At 32.1% G+C, this 17,458-nt stretch overlaps 3 protein-coding genes across 3 annotated transcripts; all 3 read left to right on the top strand.

The window, feature by feature from the left end:
- The first annotated feature begins 5,323 nt into the window (after positions 1–5,323).
- LOC148770951 (protein LURP-one-related 11-like) lies at positions 5,324–6,436 on the top strand. The gene is made up of 3 exons (XM_088816576.1): positions 5,324–5,771; positions 5,841–6,128; positions 6,234–6,436. The coding sequence occupies exons 1-3, from the start codon at positions 5,544–5,546 to the stop codon at positions 6,366–6,368; spliced, it is 651 nt and encodes a 216-aa protein (XP_088672702.1). The 5' UTR covers positions 5,324–5,543; the 3' UTR covers positions 6,369–6,436.
- A 3,224-nt stretch (positions 6,437–9,660) lies between these two features.
- LOC105955950 (uncharacterized) lies at positions 9,661–12,972 on the top strand. Its single transcript, XM_012979759.2, has 5 exons — positions 9,661–10,296; positions 11,275–11,427; positions 11,503–11,644; positions 12,022–12,263; positions 12,369–12,972. The coding sequence occupies exons 1-5, from the start codon at positions 9,850–9,852 to the stop codon at positions 12,573–12,575; spliced, it is 1,191 nt and encodes a 396-aa protein (XP_012835213.2). The 5' UTR covers positions 9,661–9,849; the 3' UTR covers positions 12,576–12,972.
- A 1,502-nt stretch (positions 12,973–14,474) lies between these two features.
- Positions 14,475–15,383, top strand: LOC105957157 (hypothetical protein). Its single transcript, XM_012981084.2, has 2 exons — positions 14,475–14,892; positions 14,981–15,383. The coding sequence occupies exons 1-2, from the start codon at positions 14,624–14,626 to the stop codon at positions 15,201–15,203; spliced, it is 492 nt and encodes a 163-aa protein (XP_012836538.2). The 5' UTR covers positions 14,475–14,623; the 3' UTR covers positions 15,204–15,383.
- Positions 15,384–17,458: the final 2,075 nt, after the last annotated feature.

A 17,458-nucleotide genomic window follows, 5' to 3' on the forward strand; every position in this document is an offset into this window, starting at 1 on the left:
TATAATTTTAATATGATTGTGTAAAGTTTAAGTATTATCATTTCAGTCCCCGATCTTCAACATCCCTATTAAAATAATGTGACATATTTACAACTTGCCCTTAACCCTTCAAATTGAAATATAACACACACACACACACACACACACACACACCACCGTTCATAAATTATTGTGATCTAATATATATATATATATATATATATATATATATATATATATATATATATATATATATATATATATATATATATATATATATGCTACGGACACAAACACACACACACCCTTCAAATTGAAGTATAACACACACACACACACACATAAACACGCACACCGCCGTCAGATCATATATTATTGTGATATGTACCAAATATAGGATTTATATAAAATTACCATACTAACTGGAAACCAAATCCAACACAATCTACTGATTTTTTTTGCAGCTAAAATAAAAAAAATACAAACGTCCGTTGCTTAAATAATACTACACGCATAATCACCAATACTACACGCAAAATTACAACGATGAAATAACAGTACAAAAATATCCATGTATATTTTAGCTGCTTATACAAAAAAACCCTAAATGAATATATATTATCATGTATACACGTGATGACAATTATTATTTAAAATTGTGTCATAATATTTTTATATAATTACAAACAAAGTGCCACGTAGTTATTTAAATGTTTTTTTGGTTAATTTACCATGTACTACTTTGTAATTTTCTAGAAGTAAACTTAAATTCATGTAAGCCCTTCTATTGTTAATATTTATCATTCACTAGCCCAGTAGCCTATTATAATACTTTTGAAACATATCATATTCATTCACACACCATATAGTTCAATAAATGAATAATAGTCAAAGCTCATAGTATTACATAAAAAAAAAAAAAAAAACAATCTATATAATATATAAAAGTTGAATTTCACATCTAATTGATTGACATTTGTCAATTTCAATTGGTGACATGTATTCAATTTCATCCCATGTGGCAAATTGATTGGTGAAAATAAATCATCAAAAAACATATCACCATTTTCCAAAATTAAAAAGATATTAAATTATTTTATTATATATTTATATCATACTATTTATAAAATGCTCTAAATATATCAATTTTTTGGAAACTCTAAATAGTATTATTTAACTTTAATTTAATTTAAATTTATTTAAGTTCAATTTAAAATCTTCAATTATTATAATTGTATGATTGATGGTGTTACGAAAATTTTGTATTTTAATTCATAAACTTGGATTGATATAAAAAAATATTGCAGAATAAATTATTTGATATTATGCATTTTACATGAACATGACCAGAGAATATGTTTATCTTTTTTACTAATTTAATATCATATTCGTAATTACCAAAATTTCCCTGATGTTTGTTTCCGTCTTACACCGACCCCCTTAAGGTATGATTGTTCAAGGAATTTTTTTTATTACGTGGAATATTCCCCGAAAAATGCAGATTCTACCCTACACACGACATTTGTTTATGGTACGTTTTAAAGACAAAAATTACCCCGAGGGGGCCGGACTTTAAACGAAATATTTATTCTTCTTAAATAACATATTCACAACTTTTTAGTAGTACTATTACCTCCCCTAAGGGTAATTTTTGTATTCAAAAAGTATGATAAAAGAATTATCACGTCTGCAAGGGTAGAATCCACAATTTTTGGGATATTACATGGAATAAAAAAGATTCCGTAAAAAAATCACACTTGCTAATTTACAATGAGTGAATTTGAATTGTAGATCTGCATATAATCATAAACACACGTGTATGTATGCTTAATATATACTCATTTAGTTAAATCTACGATTCAAATACATCCAAAGTAAATACACGGGTGTAACATCTAACTCACCGTAAACCTCACTACAACTAATTGACCTTTTCAACAATTATTATTTTTTTTGTAAAAACTTCTTGATTAAGTGCTTGATTATATAAATTGGGTTAATTAAATTAATAGCTCAGCTATTCTATTGTCAAATACTCCAATAATGAATTAAACATGATTTTTCTTCCATGTGATAAATTGATTAGTGAAAATAAATCATCAAAAAACATGTCACCATTTTCCAAAATTAAAAAGATATTAAATTATTTTATTATATATTTATATTATACCATTTAAAAAATACTCTAAATATATCAACTTTTTTGGAAACTCTAAATAGTTTTAATTTTTTAATTTAATTTTAATAGTAATAAATTTAATTTAAATTTATTTAAAATCAATTTAAAATTGTCACTTATTATAATTGTATGATTGATGGTGTTACGAAAATTTTGTATTTTAAAAACCGATTTATTTCCGATTTATCACCGATTAATCACCGCCGCACCGATTAATCGTGAGTCGGTGCCTGACCGACTCGGACCCGATTACCAATTTTTACAACCTTGGTATTAATATTAGTATTAGTATTAGTATTAGCATTAGTATTAGTATTAGTGTTAGTATTAGTATTAGTATTAGTATTAGTATTAGTATTAGTATTAGTATTAGTATTAGTATTAGTATTTGTATTAGTATTAGTATTAGCATTAGTATTATTATTAGTATTAGTATTAGTATTAATATTAGTATTAGTATTAATATTAGTATTAGTATTAGTATTAGTATTATTATTAATATTAGTATTAGTATCAATATAAGTATCAATATTATTATTAGTATTAGTATCAACATCAGTCTTATTCTTAGTATTAGTATTAGTATCAATATGAATATTAGTATTAGTATTAGTTTTATTATTAGTATTGGTACGAGTATGAGTATTAATATTAGTATTAGTATCAATATCTGTATCAATATCCGTATTATTATTAGTATTAGTACCAATATTAGTATTAGTATCACTATTAGTATTAACATTAGTATTAGTATTTGTATTAACATTAGTATTAGTATTAGTAATTAGTATTAGTATTAGTATTAGTATTAGTATTAGTATTAGTATTAGTATTAGTATTAGTATTAGTATTAGTATTAGTATTAGTATTAGTATTAGTATTAGTATTAGTATTAGTATTAGTATTAGTATTAGTATTAGTATTAGTATTAGTATTAGTATTAATATTAATATTAATCGAATTAGTATCACCATTGGTAACAGTATTGGTAACAGTATTGGTATCTGTATTGGTATCAACATTGGTATTAGTGCTGGTAGTGGCGTATACATCATATCTCTTTTGCAATATTTATAAGATTTATTGTTCATTGAGTAATGTGCATCACTAATTGAACGCCATTAGTGATAAACTTGAAGGTTATTTGAATATCTATTGTGTTACTTCTCTGCTACCGTGTCTATTGTTACCTTAGTTATTTTGCAGAAAATTCACATGGTGTAGTAGATTGCAATCCAAGAAATAGAGTTATACCATATGTTTTAAATGATTTCACTTAATCTTGATATCGTGTTTTGCACGCTTCTTAACTTAATTTCATATGGTACAACTCTAAATTAAGAGATAAAGTTTATATTTTTTTTATTTCTTTCCATTTTGTTTTACTTGAATTGGTATTGTGCCGTTTACACAAGTTTATTTTTCTCATTTTAAAACTGACCTCCGTGCAACGCACGGGTGAAATACTAGTTAAAAGTAGAAAGAAAATGAATAAAAAAATAATAACTGTCATCCGGGAAGCTGGAATTTGGTTCAAATATTGGCCCAAATAATCTATTGTGGCCCAACTGGAATTTTATTGTTTGTGAATATATCATAACTTCTCCAACCAAATTGAGCCCCATTAAGGGTTACTTCTCATTTCTCTAATAAATAAATAAATAAACTAAATAAAAAACAGTGTTTCTTCTCATTATCTAACACACTTAGTGACTTAACACAATTTAAGATATTAATTCTATACTCTGACAGCTATTGAAGAGAGTCACCTACTATTCGCGCCTCACTTTGTCTATTCTACAAGTTCTTGATAATTTTCAGTAGCAGGTTTCCAACAATTTAAGATGAATTTCATTTCTATTTAATGGAGAAGCTTGCTTCGGTTGTCACTTCCACTGCCCATGCTGGAACAAATGAGCTCAATCGACAATGTCGCTTGATGACCAATTTTTCGAATGATGGGCCAAGAAGGTCATGTTCTACTTGAATCGCAATGACACCGCTGCATTTGATGAACAATAAAAACGTGATCTTCATCCTTTTAAAATGATAAATGTCGTTTTAATTTTATTAATTTTGTTTTGACTTCGTGGTTTGACTCTTTTTCTAGTTTGATTTTGGCAAAATTCAAAACACGGAAAATGTAGTCCTTTGAGTTCGTTTTTTATTTCAACTTGAATCTGCTAAATTGGATTTCGGATAGTAAAGTTATGCATAAATGGATTAGATGTTGAATTTTAAATAACCCAAAACATCAAAGTTGTGGGCAATGCTCATTAATTTATGAGTACCTTTCTCATCCAACATCCAATTTTGTTGATTCTGGTTGAATTAGAAAGCTAACTTAGAGAACTAAAGATTTCACGTTTTGAGTTATGCTAAATTTAGATTAGAAAATGATCAAAAACACATTCAAAGTTGAAACGTTGCTATTGAAACTGAAACGACATTAATCACATTCAAAATCATTGATATCACTGAATTGTGAAGCCCGAAGAAAATAGATTGAGACATGCTGAAACAATTCCTTTAAGATTATATTCTCTGGTTGTCGAATGTGCAACAATCTATTCCCCTCCCAAAATAAAACAATCCGATGTTTGAATCCCACGCAAAGATCAAACACACGGCGAGCTCAAACAACGAACAGAATTTCGACTCACTCTCACAATTGCCCTCTAATTAATTATTTTATTTATTACAATTTACTCTCGTATCTCGCAACTGCCCTTTAAACTGTTCATAAGGGTGGATATATAGGAATAGGAATATAACAAAAGCCAAATATATTGGTGGTTATTAGTTTACACTTTACATCATTCTGCTTACGTGGATGATACCATGTCCAAACAATGCATGACAAAAATCATGACAACAAAAGGAATATCATATATTTGCTTTCCAAATATTAATTGATACACACAATAATACAAAACTAATTACATTCTCAATAATAAACAACTTGTAAAGTGGTTCTAATCTATGAATAAAGGAATATCTAATCTATATTATATTCCTTTTTCTGAACTGGCTAGATTTACCTAACTGAAATATTGATGCTCTCTCTCTCTCTCTCTCTCTCTCTCTCTCTCTCTCTCTCTCTCCGTATATATATATATATATATATATATATATATATATATATATATATATATGCATGAGGGAGGGGTACTTACAATGTAAGTAATTAGGTCATGTAGGACAAACAGATGATTTACATTTTCCTCAACTTGCAGGCTTCTTTATTCATGTTACATATATAAAAACACGCACACACACATGTTGGTGTCTGTGATTTTCATAAACTAGATTATATGTATCTATATATATACAAGAGAGAATCATCAATCCCTATGCAAAGAATATAACCTAGATAAGTACATTAATGGCAAAAGTGCACCCACAAGTATTAGTTGCTCCTTCATCAACTTCATCGAAACAAGAAGTCTTCACCGTGTGGATGAAGTCGTTGATCCTCAGCAGTAACGGCTGTGCCGTGTTCGATTCGAACGGGCGGATCGTGTACCGGGTCGATAACTACGACCACAAACGGCTCGACAAAGTCCACGTCATGGATCCCAAAGGCAATATTTTGTTCACTCTTGTTAAAAAGGTAAATTATATTTTTCCATATTTTTGTTTTAATTTTGATAGGTATTAATTTTGTTATATTTTCGATCAGAAATTTTCGGTGCTTGGGCTGTGGAATGGCTACAGATCGAGCGACGGTGTGAATACAGACAAGGGGGGGCCCGGTTTTCGCGTGAGAAAACTCGTTGGAATCAGAAATATTCTTCTAGGGTTTCTTGGAGGATACTCTTCTTACAAGGTTGCTGTACATGTTAGTAAATTACCGAATGGTACGAACCGGCCTAACTGCGACGACGAATACGTTAATTACATAATGGAAACTCAGGTTTCGAAGGCCTCTTGCAGAATAATCGACACTTTCGGAGGGCTTGTTGCTGAGGTAATTAATTAATATAATATAGAATTATTAATTTACAATATATATATATCATATATATGTATTATGTGTGTATGTATAATGTATGTATATGTTAATAATGTGAAGGTAAAGAGAAAGATAAGTGCAAGTGGAGTAGTTCTTGGAGAAGATGTGTTGACAATGGTGGTGGAGCCACATATTGATCATTCTCTTGTTACAGCTTTGGTTGTTGTTTTTGGTCTCATTCACCACAAATTATGAGACCATATATATGTGTATGTATATGTGATCAAATACTTTTAATTAACATAATTTTGACATGAGAAGAATTTGTTGCATCTGTCCTAGATTTATATTATTTGTTTTCGATCTTACTATATAAATTCTTGGAAATTCAGACAAACAGCAAATCATTGTATCCGTAAACTAATACAGTTAAAATTCTATCAATTAATACAATTGAGGTCAGACAAATTCAATTAATTTAACGAAATATTAATTTAGTGCATTCTTCTTGAAAAAAATTATTTGAAAGAAGTTATTAATTTCTGGAGGTTTTAGTATGTTCCAATCTAGGTAAGTAATCAAATGTTATTGAGTACAAGAAAAATGCAGATTAATGTTAGTGGGCCTTTGTGCTCGGCCCTTTTAGACTTCATAATTTCATTTCGAGTCTATTGTAATTTAGAGCGGCTCAATTAATTAGTTAATACTTAGAGGGTGTTTGGTTAAGCTTATTTTAAACAGCTGATAAGCTCTTACGTCTGATAAGATGTTTTTAGAGCTGATAAGGTGTTACATCTTATTTTTATGATTAATTTTTAGAGTGTTTGGATAATGAACTTATTTCCTATTTTTACTCATTATAAGATCTTATAGAGGTACTTATTTAAAAAGATCTTATTTGGTCTCCAACAGCTTATTTAAAAAAAAATTAAGATCTTTTTTTAAAAAATTACCAAACACTTTGGAAGAGCTTATCTCTACCGCACCTTTTTATTTAAGATCTTATAATGAGTAAAAATAGGAAATAAGTTCATTTTCCAAACACTCTAAAAATTAATCATAAAAATAAGATGTAACAGCTTATCAGCTCTAAAAACATCTTATCAGACGTAAGAGTTTATCAACTGTTTAAAATAAGCTTAGCCAAACACCCTCTTAATTAAAGAGTTAAAAAGAGAAAAAGAAAGAAAATACACAGCATCATGGAGTAAGGGTGTAACGACCCGAGCTCGAGTTCTTCGTGTATTGTTGTTATGAGCTCGAGAGCGAGCCATTTTGTGTTTTTTTTTGTTTTTTATTAAGTATATTAGAAATTATAATTTAAAAAATCGAAAAAATACATGTAATTTATTTTTTAAATTTCTTGTATGAATTTCTTATTTATTTTATATTAATTATAACTAATTTTTTTTTAAAACAAAAGCTCGTGATCCAGCTCGCGAGCTCACGAACACAAAAAACAAGCTTGAGCTCGATTCATTAGAAGCTCGAGTTCATGTTCGAGCTTTTGTCGAACCGACACGGCTGATTTACACCCTTACTGTGGACTTCACTTGAAGAGTCAATATTTAATTAGATGGAAGTAGAGGTGAAAGTTTGAACGGATTTTTCAATTTATGTCGACTCTGATTTAAAATTTTCAAATTTTGGAACAATTTTTCATTCCGATTTTCGTTATCTTTCGATTTTTATGGATTGGAATTGGGATTATATAAAAAATATTTGGAATTTTCGATTTACAATCCGATTTTTCAAAATAAATACACCAGTATATACATACATAAAGAAAAGGAATAATTAGCAAAAACCCCCTCATCTAGGAAAATGGGTTAAGAAAACACCCTTAGCTAATATTCCACCCATGTGATATTTTCATAATTCCAAAATTTCCCTTAATTGTCTATTATACTTTTTCAAAACCCTAATCTTATTTTTATTTTTTCATCCGCCGTTTTCACGCTCCAACGTTTCTCTTCTTCTCTCTTTTCTCTTCTTCTTTGTTTTTTTTCCTCCGTTTTCTCCGTGACTTCTCCGTCACTGTCGCCGCCGCCGCCGCGGGGAGTGGAGAAAGAAAGAAGATGGAGCACCCATCAAACATTATAAATAATTTTGATAGCGATTCTGAATTCGAATGCCAGGAATGCTACGTCGGAGGCGAATAGAGATAAGATTGTCGATTTGTCGCCGGAATCTGATTTTGATGGCTGGTTGTTCTGCTTTGGTTGGTGGTGCAAGTTGTGCTTTTATTTATTTATTTGTAATAAAAAAACCGTCATAATGTCAAAGTAAGGCTGTGATGGTGTGTTGTGGCGGCGGTGTGGTGACGCTGGGAGGCAGATTTAGGATTTTTTGGTGGACCGGGCGGAGGACGGCGCCGGTGGAGAATTTCGCGTATGGTGAAACCTTAATCAACTATGTACATGTTTATAGTCGATTAAGCTAATCGCCTATGCTCTGGCAATCGATTAAGGTTGACCGACTCCAATTTTTTTTTTTTTTTGAATTTTTTGTTTATTGATTCCAATTGTATAAATCATTTATAATATTTGTATATTTTTTGTGTTTGTAATATATAGTTGATTTTGTATTTTTGTCGCAGTTGTGATTTGTTATTTTTAGTAGCAGATTCTTAATCGACTATGCTTCACATCATAGTCGATTAATATACCTGATATAAAATAAATTTTTAAAAAACAAAAAAAAATTAAATAATTAAATAATTTCCTTAATCAACTATGAAGCATAGTCGATTAAGGCTAATCAAGGGAAAAAAAACGGAAAAAAAAATCGCTGAGCGCGTGACCCAGTGATGATGTGGCGGGCGGGGGAAAAGCTGGAAAATATAATGGCTGAAAATGGGTGTGGACTTTCCTCAAATAGACTAAAATATTTTGGGCCTCCCTCCATTAAAAAAAGTAGTGAAGGGGTTTTCTCAAAGATACCCTAAAGAAAATAATGAGTAATAAAAAAGATTAACCTATAAAAAAAAACAAAAAAATGAAGCACTAATATCAATAGTATAGATTAGGGGTGTAAACGAGCCGAGCTCGAGCCGAGCTCGCCTTATTTCGTGAGCTCGAGCTCGAGCTCGCCAAGGCTCGGGCTCGAGCTCGAGCTCGAGGAGCCTATAAGTTTTAGCTCGAGCTCGAGCTCTTTGTGTTTCTAAGGAGCTCGAGCTCGTATACGAAACGAGCCCGAGCCCGAGCTCGAGCTCGAGCTCGGCACAACCAAAAATCCATCCATTAAATTTATTTTTTCAATTAAAAAAGTAATATTATTATTTTTTTATTTATTATTAATAATATCTATTATTATATATTATTAATATGTATTAAAAAATATAGAGAAAAGGTAAAGCTCGCAAGCCTGCTCGCGAGCTGTCGAACAACTGAAATGAAGCTCGAGCTCGACTCGTCGAAAAGCTCGGGCTCGTGAGCTCGAGCTCGAGCTCGATTTTTCGAGCTCGAGTACGAGCTTTTTTCGAGCAAGCTTCGAAAGCTCGCGAGCCGGCTCGTCTCATTTACACCAATAGTATAGATTCTAAAATGAATAAATTCGACAAAGGGTGAAAATTAGTTGTAGGTCAAAATGTGTATTAAGCGAGAACCATAAGAACAATTAAAGAAATAATCAAGCCCTAAACCTCACTAAACAATTTCTTCATTCCCAATTATCGCACAAAATTCGCCATTATCATCAAAACCCCTTTTCCGATAACCCTTAAATCAGATTACAGATGTGGCGTAGATCGGCGTCTTTCATCCTCGAGAAGCGGCAGCTACAGCAGCAGCAGCAAGGCGACACCGTGACCAACGCCGATAGCCGCCCCCTCTCCCCTTCATCCACCGCCATGGCCGCTGAAAACCCTAACCCTAAAATCTCCCTCTACTACCAAACGCGCGCCGCCCACCACGGCGTCGTGACGAGTGACTGGCTGGATCAGTCTAAGGCCGCCGCCGGTGGCCACCCCGACGGTGCGGTTTCGGAGAATTATGTATCTGGCGGTGAGGACGACCGCAAGGGGTTTAGCGTGGTGGATGAGTTTAATAATTGGCGGAAACAGCCGGACCTGGCGGAGGCTGTGGCTGCGATTAGGTCTTTGGCTTCGGTTATTCGATCGAGTCAAGCTACTACGATGATGGAGCTTGAAATTGAGCTGAAAAAAGCAGCTGATTCGCTTAAAGTAAGCGATTCATTTTCCTCTTTTTTTTTTTTTCTAATTTTTTAATATATATTTCTGTTATGTGCCCTTGATTGTGGAATCGAGCTCTCTAAACTAGACTTGGTGAAAAATGTCAACAAATTTGAATTGTAGGGCTTCAAATTGTTGATACCTAATAGATGAATAAATCTATCCTATTATATATAGCATGAAAATGTGTTGCTAAACCGTAATGCAGATGATATGGAAAAGCCAGAGATATCATCTTTAAAGATGCTAGCATCTTTTTAAATCATACCTGTTTTCCTTGATCAAATTAATCGAGAATGAGAAGCTGAAAACTGTTGAGAATTGAGATATAAACAACTGAATACTAAAATTTGCAGGATAGAAGTTTGTAAATGTACCAGTCAACTCAAATATGAAAATTACTTCCATTTGTATATTCTTCCTATCCGCCTCGTTTTGATAAACTGGTGCTAATATTTCGTTTCATGGGAAGCTAATTTCCTTTCAGTTCAACGGTGTGTAAAGTTAGAGTTCGTCTTTGGTGGAAATGGCTTCTTATAAATCCATGAAATCTGAATCCAGTTTGTTTACGATCTATCCCTTGACATAATACTACCCTCCCCACCCCAATACCACTCGGGCAATGCCTTCGCGGTAGTTTGTTTACTATCTGTCATCAACTTGAGCTGAGGGTTATTACTTTCGTATGTTGATTAAAAATTCAAAGATAATGAAGCATCAAATGCTGTGAAGTGTTATTACATGCCCCCAGATTTGGTGTCTCGAAATAGTTTTCAACAAGATCTTTGTCTGGTTGAGAAAATGAAGAATTGATTATAGTTATTTCACTTAGGTGTTTGACTGTCGTGTTCAATTGTTGTTTCTCCCTAATCTATAAGTTGGGTGGCGAATGAAGTGATGTCAATCAACCACTTAACTGAAGAATGTGTGAATATGGACTAATTTTTCGAACTACGTTTTTTGATGCAGTCATGGGATACTACCTCTATCTCTTTAACAGCTGGATGCGATCTCTTCATGCGCTACGTGACGAGAACTTCTGCTTTGGAATATGAAGACTTCAATTCAGCAAAGTCCCGACTTATGGAACGCGCCGACAAGTTTGGTGATATATCTTATAAGGTACCCATTGGCTCATTATTTTGCAGTCGTAGTTTTTTTTGCCGTTCTTCTTGTTTACTACATTTCTTATGTCAGGCTCGGAGGATAATTGCAAGTCTTGGGCAAGATTTTGTCTTCGATGGTTGCACCATTTTGGTGCATGGCTTCTCACGGGTTGTGTTTGAGATTTTGAGAACTGCAGCTCAGAGTAAAAAACTATTTCGAGTTTTCTGCACAGGTCATATCCTCTCTGCACCACTCTCCTATTATAAAGCTGTATCACATGATTAATGTGGTTTTTCTCTGCAAGATCTGAATACCCCGAAAATCTGTTCTAAACTTTTCTTCAAATTATAAAGTTGTATCAATTTATAGTTAAGGCGAAGAAAAAAAAGAATATCCTATGTATGCAGCTTTTTCACACATCCGTTCTTGAAATGGCTATAGTAGTACCCCGTCCAAAACACTAGTGATTATATGGTTTAATTTGTGATTCTGTTATTACATCAATGCTTATACACATGCGTCCTGTTATTAGAATTTGCAACGACCCTTTATTGCTTTGACATGTTTTAGTTGCACGATATCTAATGTTAGATGTCCAACGAAATGCAGAAGGGAGGCCAGACAGGACAGGTTTAAGGTTAGCCAACGAGCTCGCGAAACTTGATGTTCCTGTTAAGCTGTTGATAGATTCGGCTGTGGCGTATAGCATGGATGACGTGGACATGGTTTTCGTTGGAGCAGATGGTGTAGTCGAAAGTGGAGGTATAATAAATATGATGGGTACCTACCAAATTGCACTGGTTGCTAAAAGCATGAATAAACCAGTTTATTGTGCTGCTGAAAGTTACAAGGTAATCAAAATGCTCAGAAGTTTTTTTTTCCTCATTTCTCATCACTAATACATCGTACCAAAATATCTAAATTGAAAAGACAAACTATATTGGTTGTTCTTGCAGTTTGCTCGACTCTATCCGTTGGATCAAAAGGATATGGAGCCCGCATTACGGCCCATTGATTTCGGGGTACCGATTCCATCGATGGTCGAGGTTGAGACATCTGCTCGGGATTATACGCCACCACAGTATCTCACTTTGCTTTTTACAGATTTGGGTGTTTTAACACCGTCTGTAGTAAGCGACGAGCTCATCCAGCTATACCTATAAGTTTCTCTGCTGAATTAATATCGCTTTTTCTAGATCATAATTATGTGATTATCTTGTAAATTTAACGCTGTTTCTCCTCTAGATTACGCCCCTATTTCTCATAAATTCAATTTTTGTAGGATCTAATGTCTTTCTCGATCTGTCGTTTTCTAGTTATCCGTTGAGTGCATTTGTTGCGGAAAATATCTAAGCAATACTTAGATATTATCTGATAGCAGGATGGCAACTGCTAAAGAGAGATTTTCAGCCCATTTTGTTACTTGCTCTGTTTCTGTAATTTGTTTATCATTTTCGAGAATTGCTGTATTTCAAATTATTTGTTGCTACTTTATAGTTCCAAAAATCTTGGAACCACTCTTTTGTTTCAATTTAGTCCTTAAAATTCATTAATTTCAAATATTAATTCTGAAAGAAATAATTTATAGAGAGATATTCTAGTTGTATTATATATATTTTTCTTGAGGTTCATTTGTATTTATTATTGTGGGCCAGAAAATGTCACAGGCTAGCTAGTCAACAAGTGGGCCGTACTATAATTAATACAAATAGGGGTGTAAATGAGCCGGCTCGATAAAAGTTCGAACTCAATCTCGATTTTTTTGATCTCGAGCTTTCTACGAGTTTAAGTTCATTCTTAGTTTGACTCGACGCTCGTGAGTTTTGTTTTAAAAATATTACTTTATTTTTTATTTTAAATATAATTAATAGAAAATTAAATAATAAATGCGTATACATAATTAAAAAAATTACAGGTTATGTTTTATTTCGTTTTTTTATTACTTTATAATAATAAAATTCTAATAATATTAACAAATATTAAAAAAAATATACACTCAGGCTTAGGCTCGAGCTCGACATGCTCGGCTCACTTGAGTTCAAGTGGGAGCTTGAGCCCAAAAAAGAAATACTCAAAAATCTCGAGCTCATGGTCACCCAAAACAGCAAGTTCGGCTCGTTTACATCTCTAAATAAAAAACTGTTTTGACATATTTAAAACCAGCGAATTTCTAATGGTGGTCCACTGACTTTCACTTCACATGTTTCTCGTCTTCTATATATCTATCTTTGTGATGTGCAAGAGAAATCAAATATATATTATATAATAATTGTCAAGTGTTCTATTTTATTTTTATTTTTATTAAACGAGACGCTTAGAAATGTAAATATTTATATTTATATTTATAAAATATACATCACCATGAACCCCAACACATGGACGGTGCATACTAGCTGGACCCTCCAATGTAAATAAATTAACTTATTATTATTAATTTTAAAATTTTCTAATAAATAATTCCAATGCACACCTTCCACGTTTCAAACTTTAAAAAAATGAATTAATCCCGCGTGGATTCTCCGAGTCCGCAGTAAAACAGTAACGCGGTTATTACTTTTGCAGATGCTGCATTCGGTAAAATACACCGAGCAAACTTGAACCAGATGAATATCTTTAGTGATTGTTATTTGATTGGTTTTATAGATTTATAGTTCAAAACCAATAAACGACCTGGTATGTTAGACCATGTGTAGTATCTCATAGACTATACCTACATCTATAAAGACACTAGTCAAATGTTTAGAAGTTTTAACAACTTATTTTTTCAAAATTAGAAAAATAATTCTATTCCAAATTGATTATGAACCTTAATCCCAGAGACATCATAAGTTATAAATACTAAAAGAGAATTTGCAGTAATGATTATTCACTCAAAAAGGAGTTAGTTTTTTTTTTATTTTATTTTTGGCAAAATTAAGTTAAGGACAATGACTTTTAGAACAAGATAATATATTTCCTATTGTAGTACCAATTACGCACGTGTTTCAAATATGTTCCAACTTTTGTTGTCTACCCCCATTAAATATCCCAACTTCTCCACCTCACAATCTTCATCTCTCTCCCTCTCATCTCTCTCTCTCCCCTCTCTCTCTAGCACACATAATCAGCCACTCTCTAACTGGGGGGCAAGTCCACAGAGATTTACACACAGTCAAACATACACACATACATATATACATATACACATAGTAGTGAGAAAACCTAAGAAATCATGTTTCCAATCTGGAGAAAGAAAAAGGGTTCATCTTGCAAAGCCCGGCCCGAAGAACAAGGAGGGCCCGAAGAACAAGGGCTGAGAATTCTTACAGAGATTTCAAATGGGAATTCAAATGTTGTTGTAATAATTAAAGTGAAGCCCATTTTCTTGTTCAATATTAATCAGATTCTCAGATCCGATCATCACTCTCATAACTGCTATCTCAAATCATGCCATCTTTGCCACAAGCCATTGAATCTCGACACAGAGATCTACATGTACATGTAAGAATATTTAATTTTTATTTTTTTTTTTAAATTTATTTTCATTAAAAAAATTGAAGATTTAATTAAAGGGTTGTGATATTTGCAGGGGTGATTTGGGGTTTTGCAGTGTGGAGTGCAGAGAGAGGCAAATTTATCTTGATGAGACGAAGGAGATGGAGATCTCCACTCAGAAAATACTGGCGAGTTTCCGGCGGCGGCGCAATCGAGACGGCGGTGGTCGATGTGAGACCGCCGGACTCTTGGAGGATTACCGGAGGCGGCGCCACCCGTTTTCGTCGTCCCAAAAGAGTCGAGTTATTTTCTTGTAGCGGGGGGGGGGGGGGGGGAATATATATTTTAATACAAGGCGGATAAGTAATAAATTTACACGTGTAAATTTACACTATTTGCTTGAAAAAAATGTATTGTGAGTATAAACTAATAAATCGTAATTTTTTGTTTATTTTTGTTTAATGAGGAAATATAATGAAATATCGCACTTTCTCTCACTGTTGAAATGTGATAATTGTCGTTTCAGTTTTAAGAATAACGTTCGGACTTGAAATGTGATTTTGAGCGTTTTCAAATATTTATTTGGCAAAATTCAAAAACACCGAAAAAATTAGATTTTTGGGTTAAATTTTTAATTTAATTTGAATTACTAAGATTGGATGTTGGTGGCAAAGATACGTATGAATCTATGAACACTGGTTACAACTTCGATATTTCAAGTTACCTAGTATTCAGTTATTCACAATGTAACATATTCATTTGTAACTTTGTTGTCCGACATGTAATGGAGCTGATTTAAGTTGGATTGAAAATCTAACTCAAAATACCACACTTTTAATTTTTTTATATTTTGTCAAAATTCAAACTAGAAAATGGTCAAAATCAAGTTCAAAGTCAGATCGTATTAATAAAATTAAAACGATATTTAACATTTCAAATTTCGTTTTGTGACAATCTCAAGCCCAAAAAAAAAAAAAAAAAAAAAAAGGAAGAAGAAGAAAAGAAAATCAACAAATCATGTTTTATAATCCAATTAAGACGAGCCCAACTTTAAGTTGGCCCAAAACTCTTAACTACAACAACCCATTTTCTACAGTCGTACACTTGGATTTTATTTTATTTTAGGGTAAATTATAAAAACCCCCCTGAGGTATGGTCAAATTACAAAAACACCCCTCTTGTTTGGATAATTACAACCACCCCCTCAACTCATCAAATTTAGTGGAATCTTCGAGATTATATGGAATATTATCACTTTTGTACCCGTTTTATCACATTCAAACTCTACATTATGAAGCAAGATGATCATAATATGTGATTTTTAGCTTGTATATATCAGTTTGTGGTGCATTGGAAACTGTATTTTTTACACAAAAAGAGTACAAATTAGAGCACATTTCACGGAATCTAGATGACTATGTTGAATTTGGCACCATAAAGGTGGAGGTCTAAGAAAAAATCATAGTTGAGGGGGTAGATGTAATTATCCAAACAAGAGGGGGGTTTTTGTAATTTGACCATACCTCAGGGGGGTGTTTGTAATTTACCCTTTATTTTATTATTACTTAGTTTCGCGTAATATTGAGATATAAATATAAACTTTACTAGTTTAAGCTATTTTAATATTATGTTAAGAGAAATAATAAATGTATTGGACTAGTAAACTAAGACTGTATAACTAAAAGATCTAAATGTATAGGACTAAACATAATTAAAAAATATAATAATGGGCAAATATATGCCAAGTCAAATAAAAATAGGGTAAATTACAAACACCCCTGAGGTATGATCAATTTACAAAAAAAAAATAATCCTCTTGTTTGGATAATTACATCTACCTTCTTCAACTATGTTTTTTTTCTTACACTTCCCTCCTCATGGTGTCAAATTCAACATAATCATCTAGATTTCGTGGAATATGTTCTAGTTTGTACTCATTTTGTGTAAAAATACTGTTTCTGATGCACCACAATCTGATATATACAATTAAACCTCTATAAATTAATACAGTTGGGACTATCAAAATTTCATTAATTTAGCAAAATATTAACTTATCGATAAATTAATAATTATTAATTTATACATTAATTAATAATTTATTAATTTATGAAATTACTTTTATTATTATTTTCAATAAATATATATATTTTTTAATTTTTTACGTGTATATTATTCATAGTACCATTAGTTCAATGCACTATAGAGCCCGTTTCACGAGCGGAAGCTCTTAAAGCAGCGATGTTATTGAACAATTTCATGTTGATTTATGTGAAAGCTATAACAGAAGTTCTAACCATGTTAAAAAAGTGAGACACAAGATTGGTGGTAATGTAAACTTTAACAAAACAAAGGGAAATGAAATTATATTTTATTAAACCTTCATAGATCTATAAAATATGTATTGTACCATGTAATTTAAAAATTATTTTTATGAATTATTAATTTATATATTATATGGGGCTTCTTAAAATTTTCGAATGTGTATTATCTTATAAATTTAGCGAATTATTAATTTAGCCCGTTGTCCCCGAGTCGAGACCGGGAAAATTTATTATTTAAGCGAGATTATTAA

Source organism: Erythranthe guttata, chromosome 4 (assembly GCF_056151865.1).
Source record: "Erythranthe guttata isolate IM_541 chromosome 4, IM_541, whole genome shotgun sequence".
Classification (NCBI taxonomy): domain Eukaryota; kingdom Viridiplantae; phylum Streptophyta; class Magnoliopsida; order Lamiales; family Phrymaceae; genus Erythranthe; species Erythranthe guttata.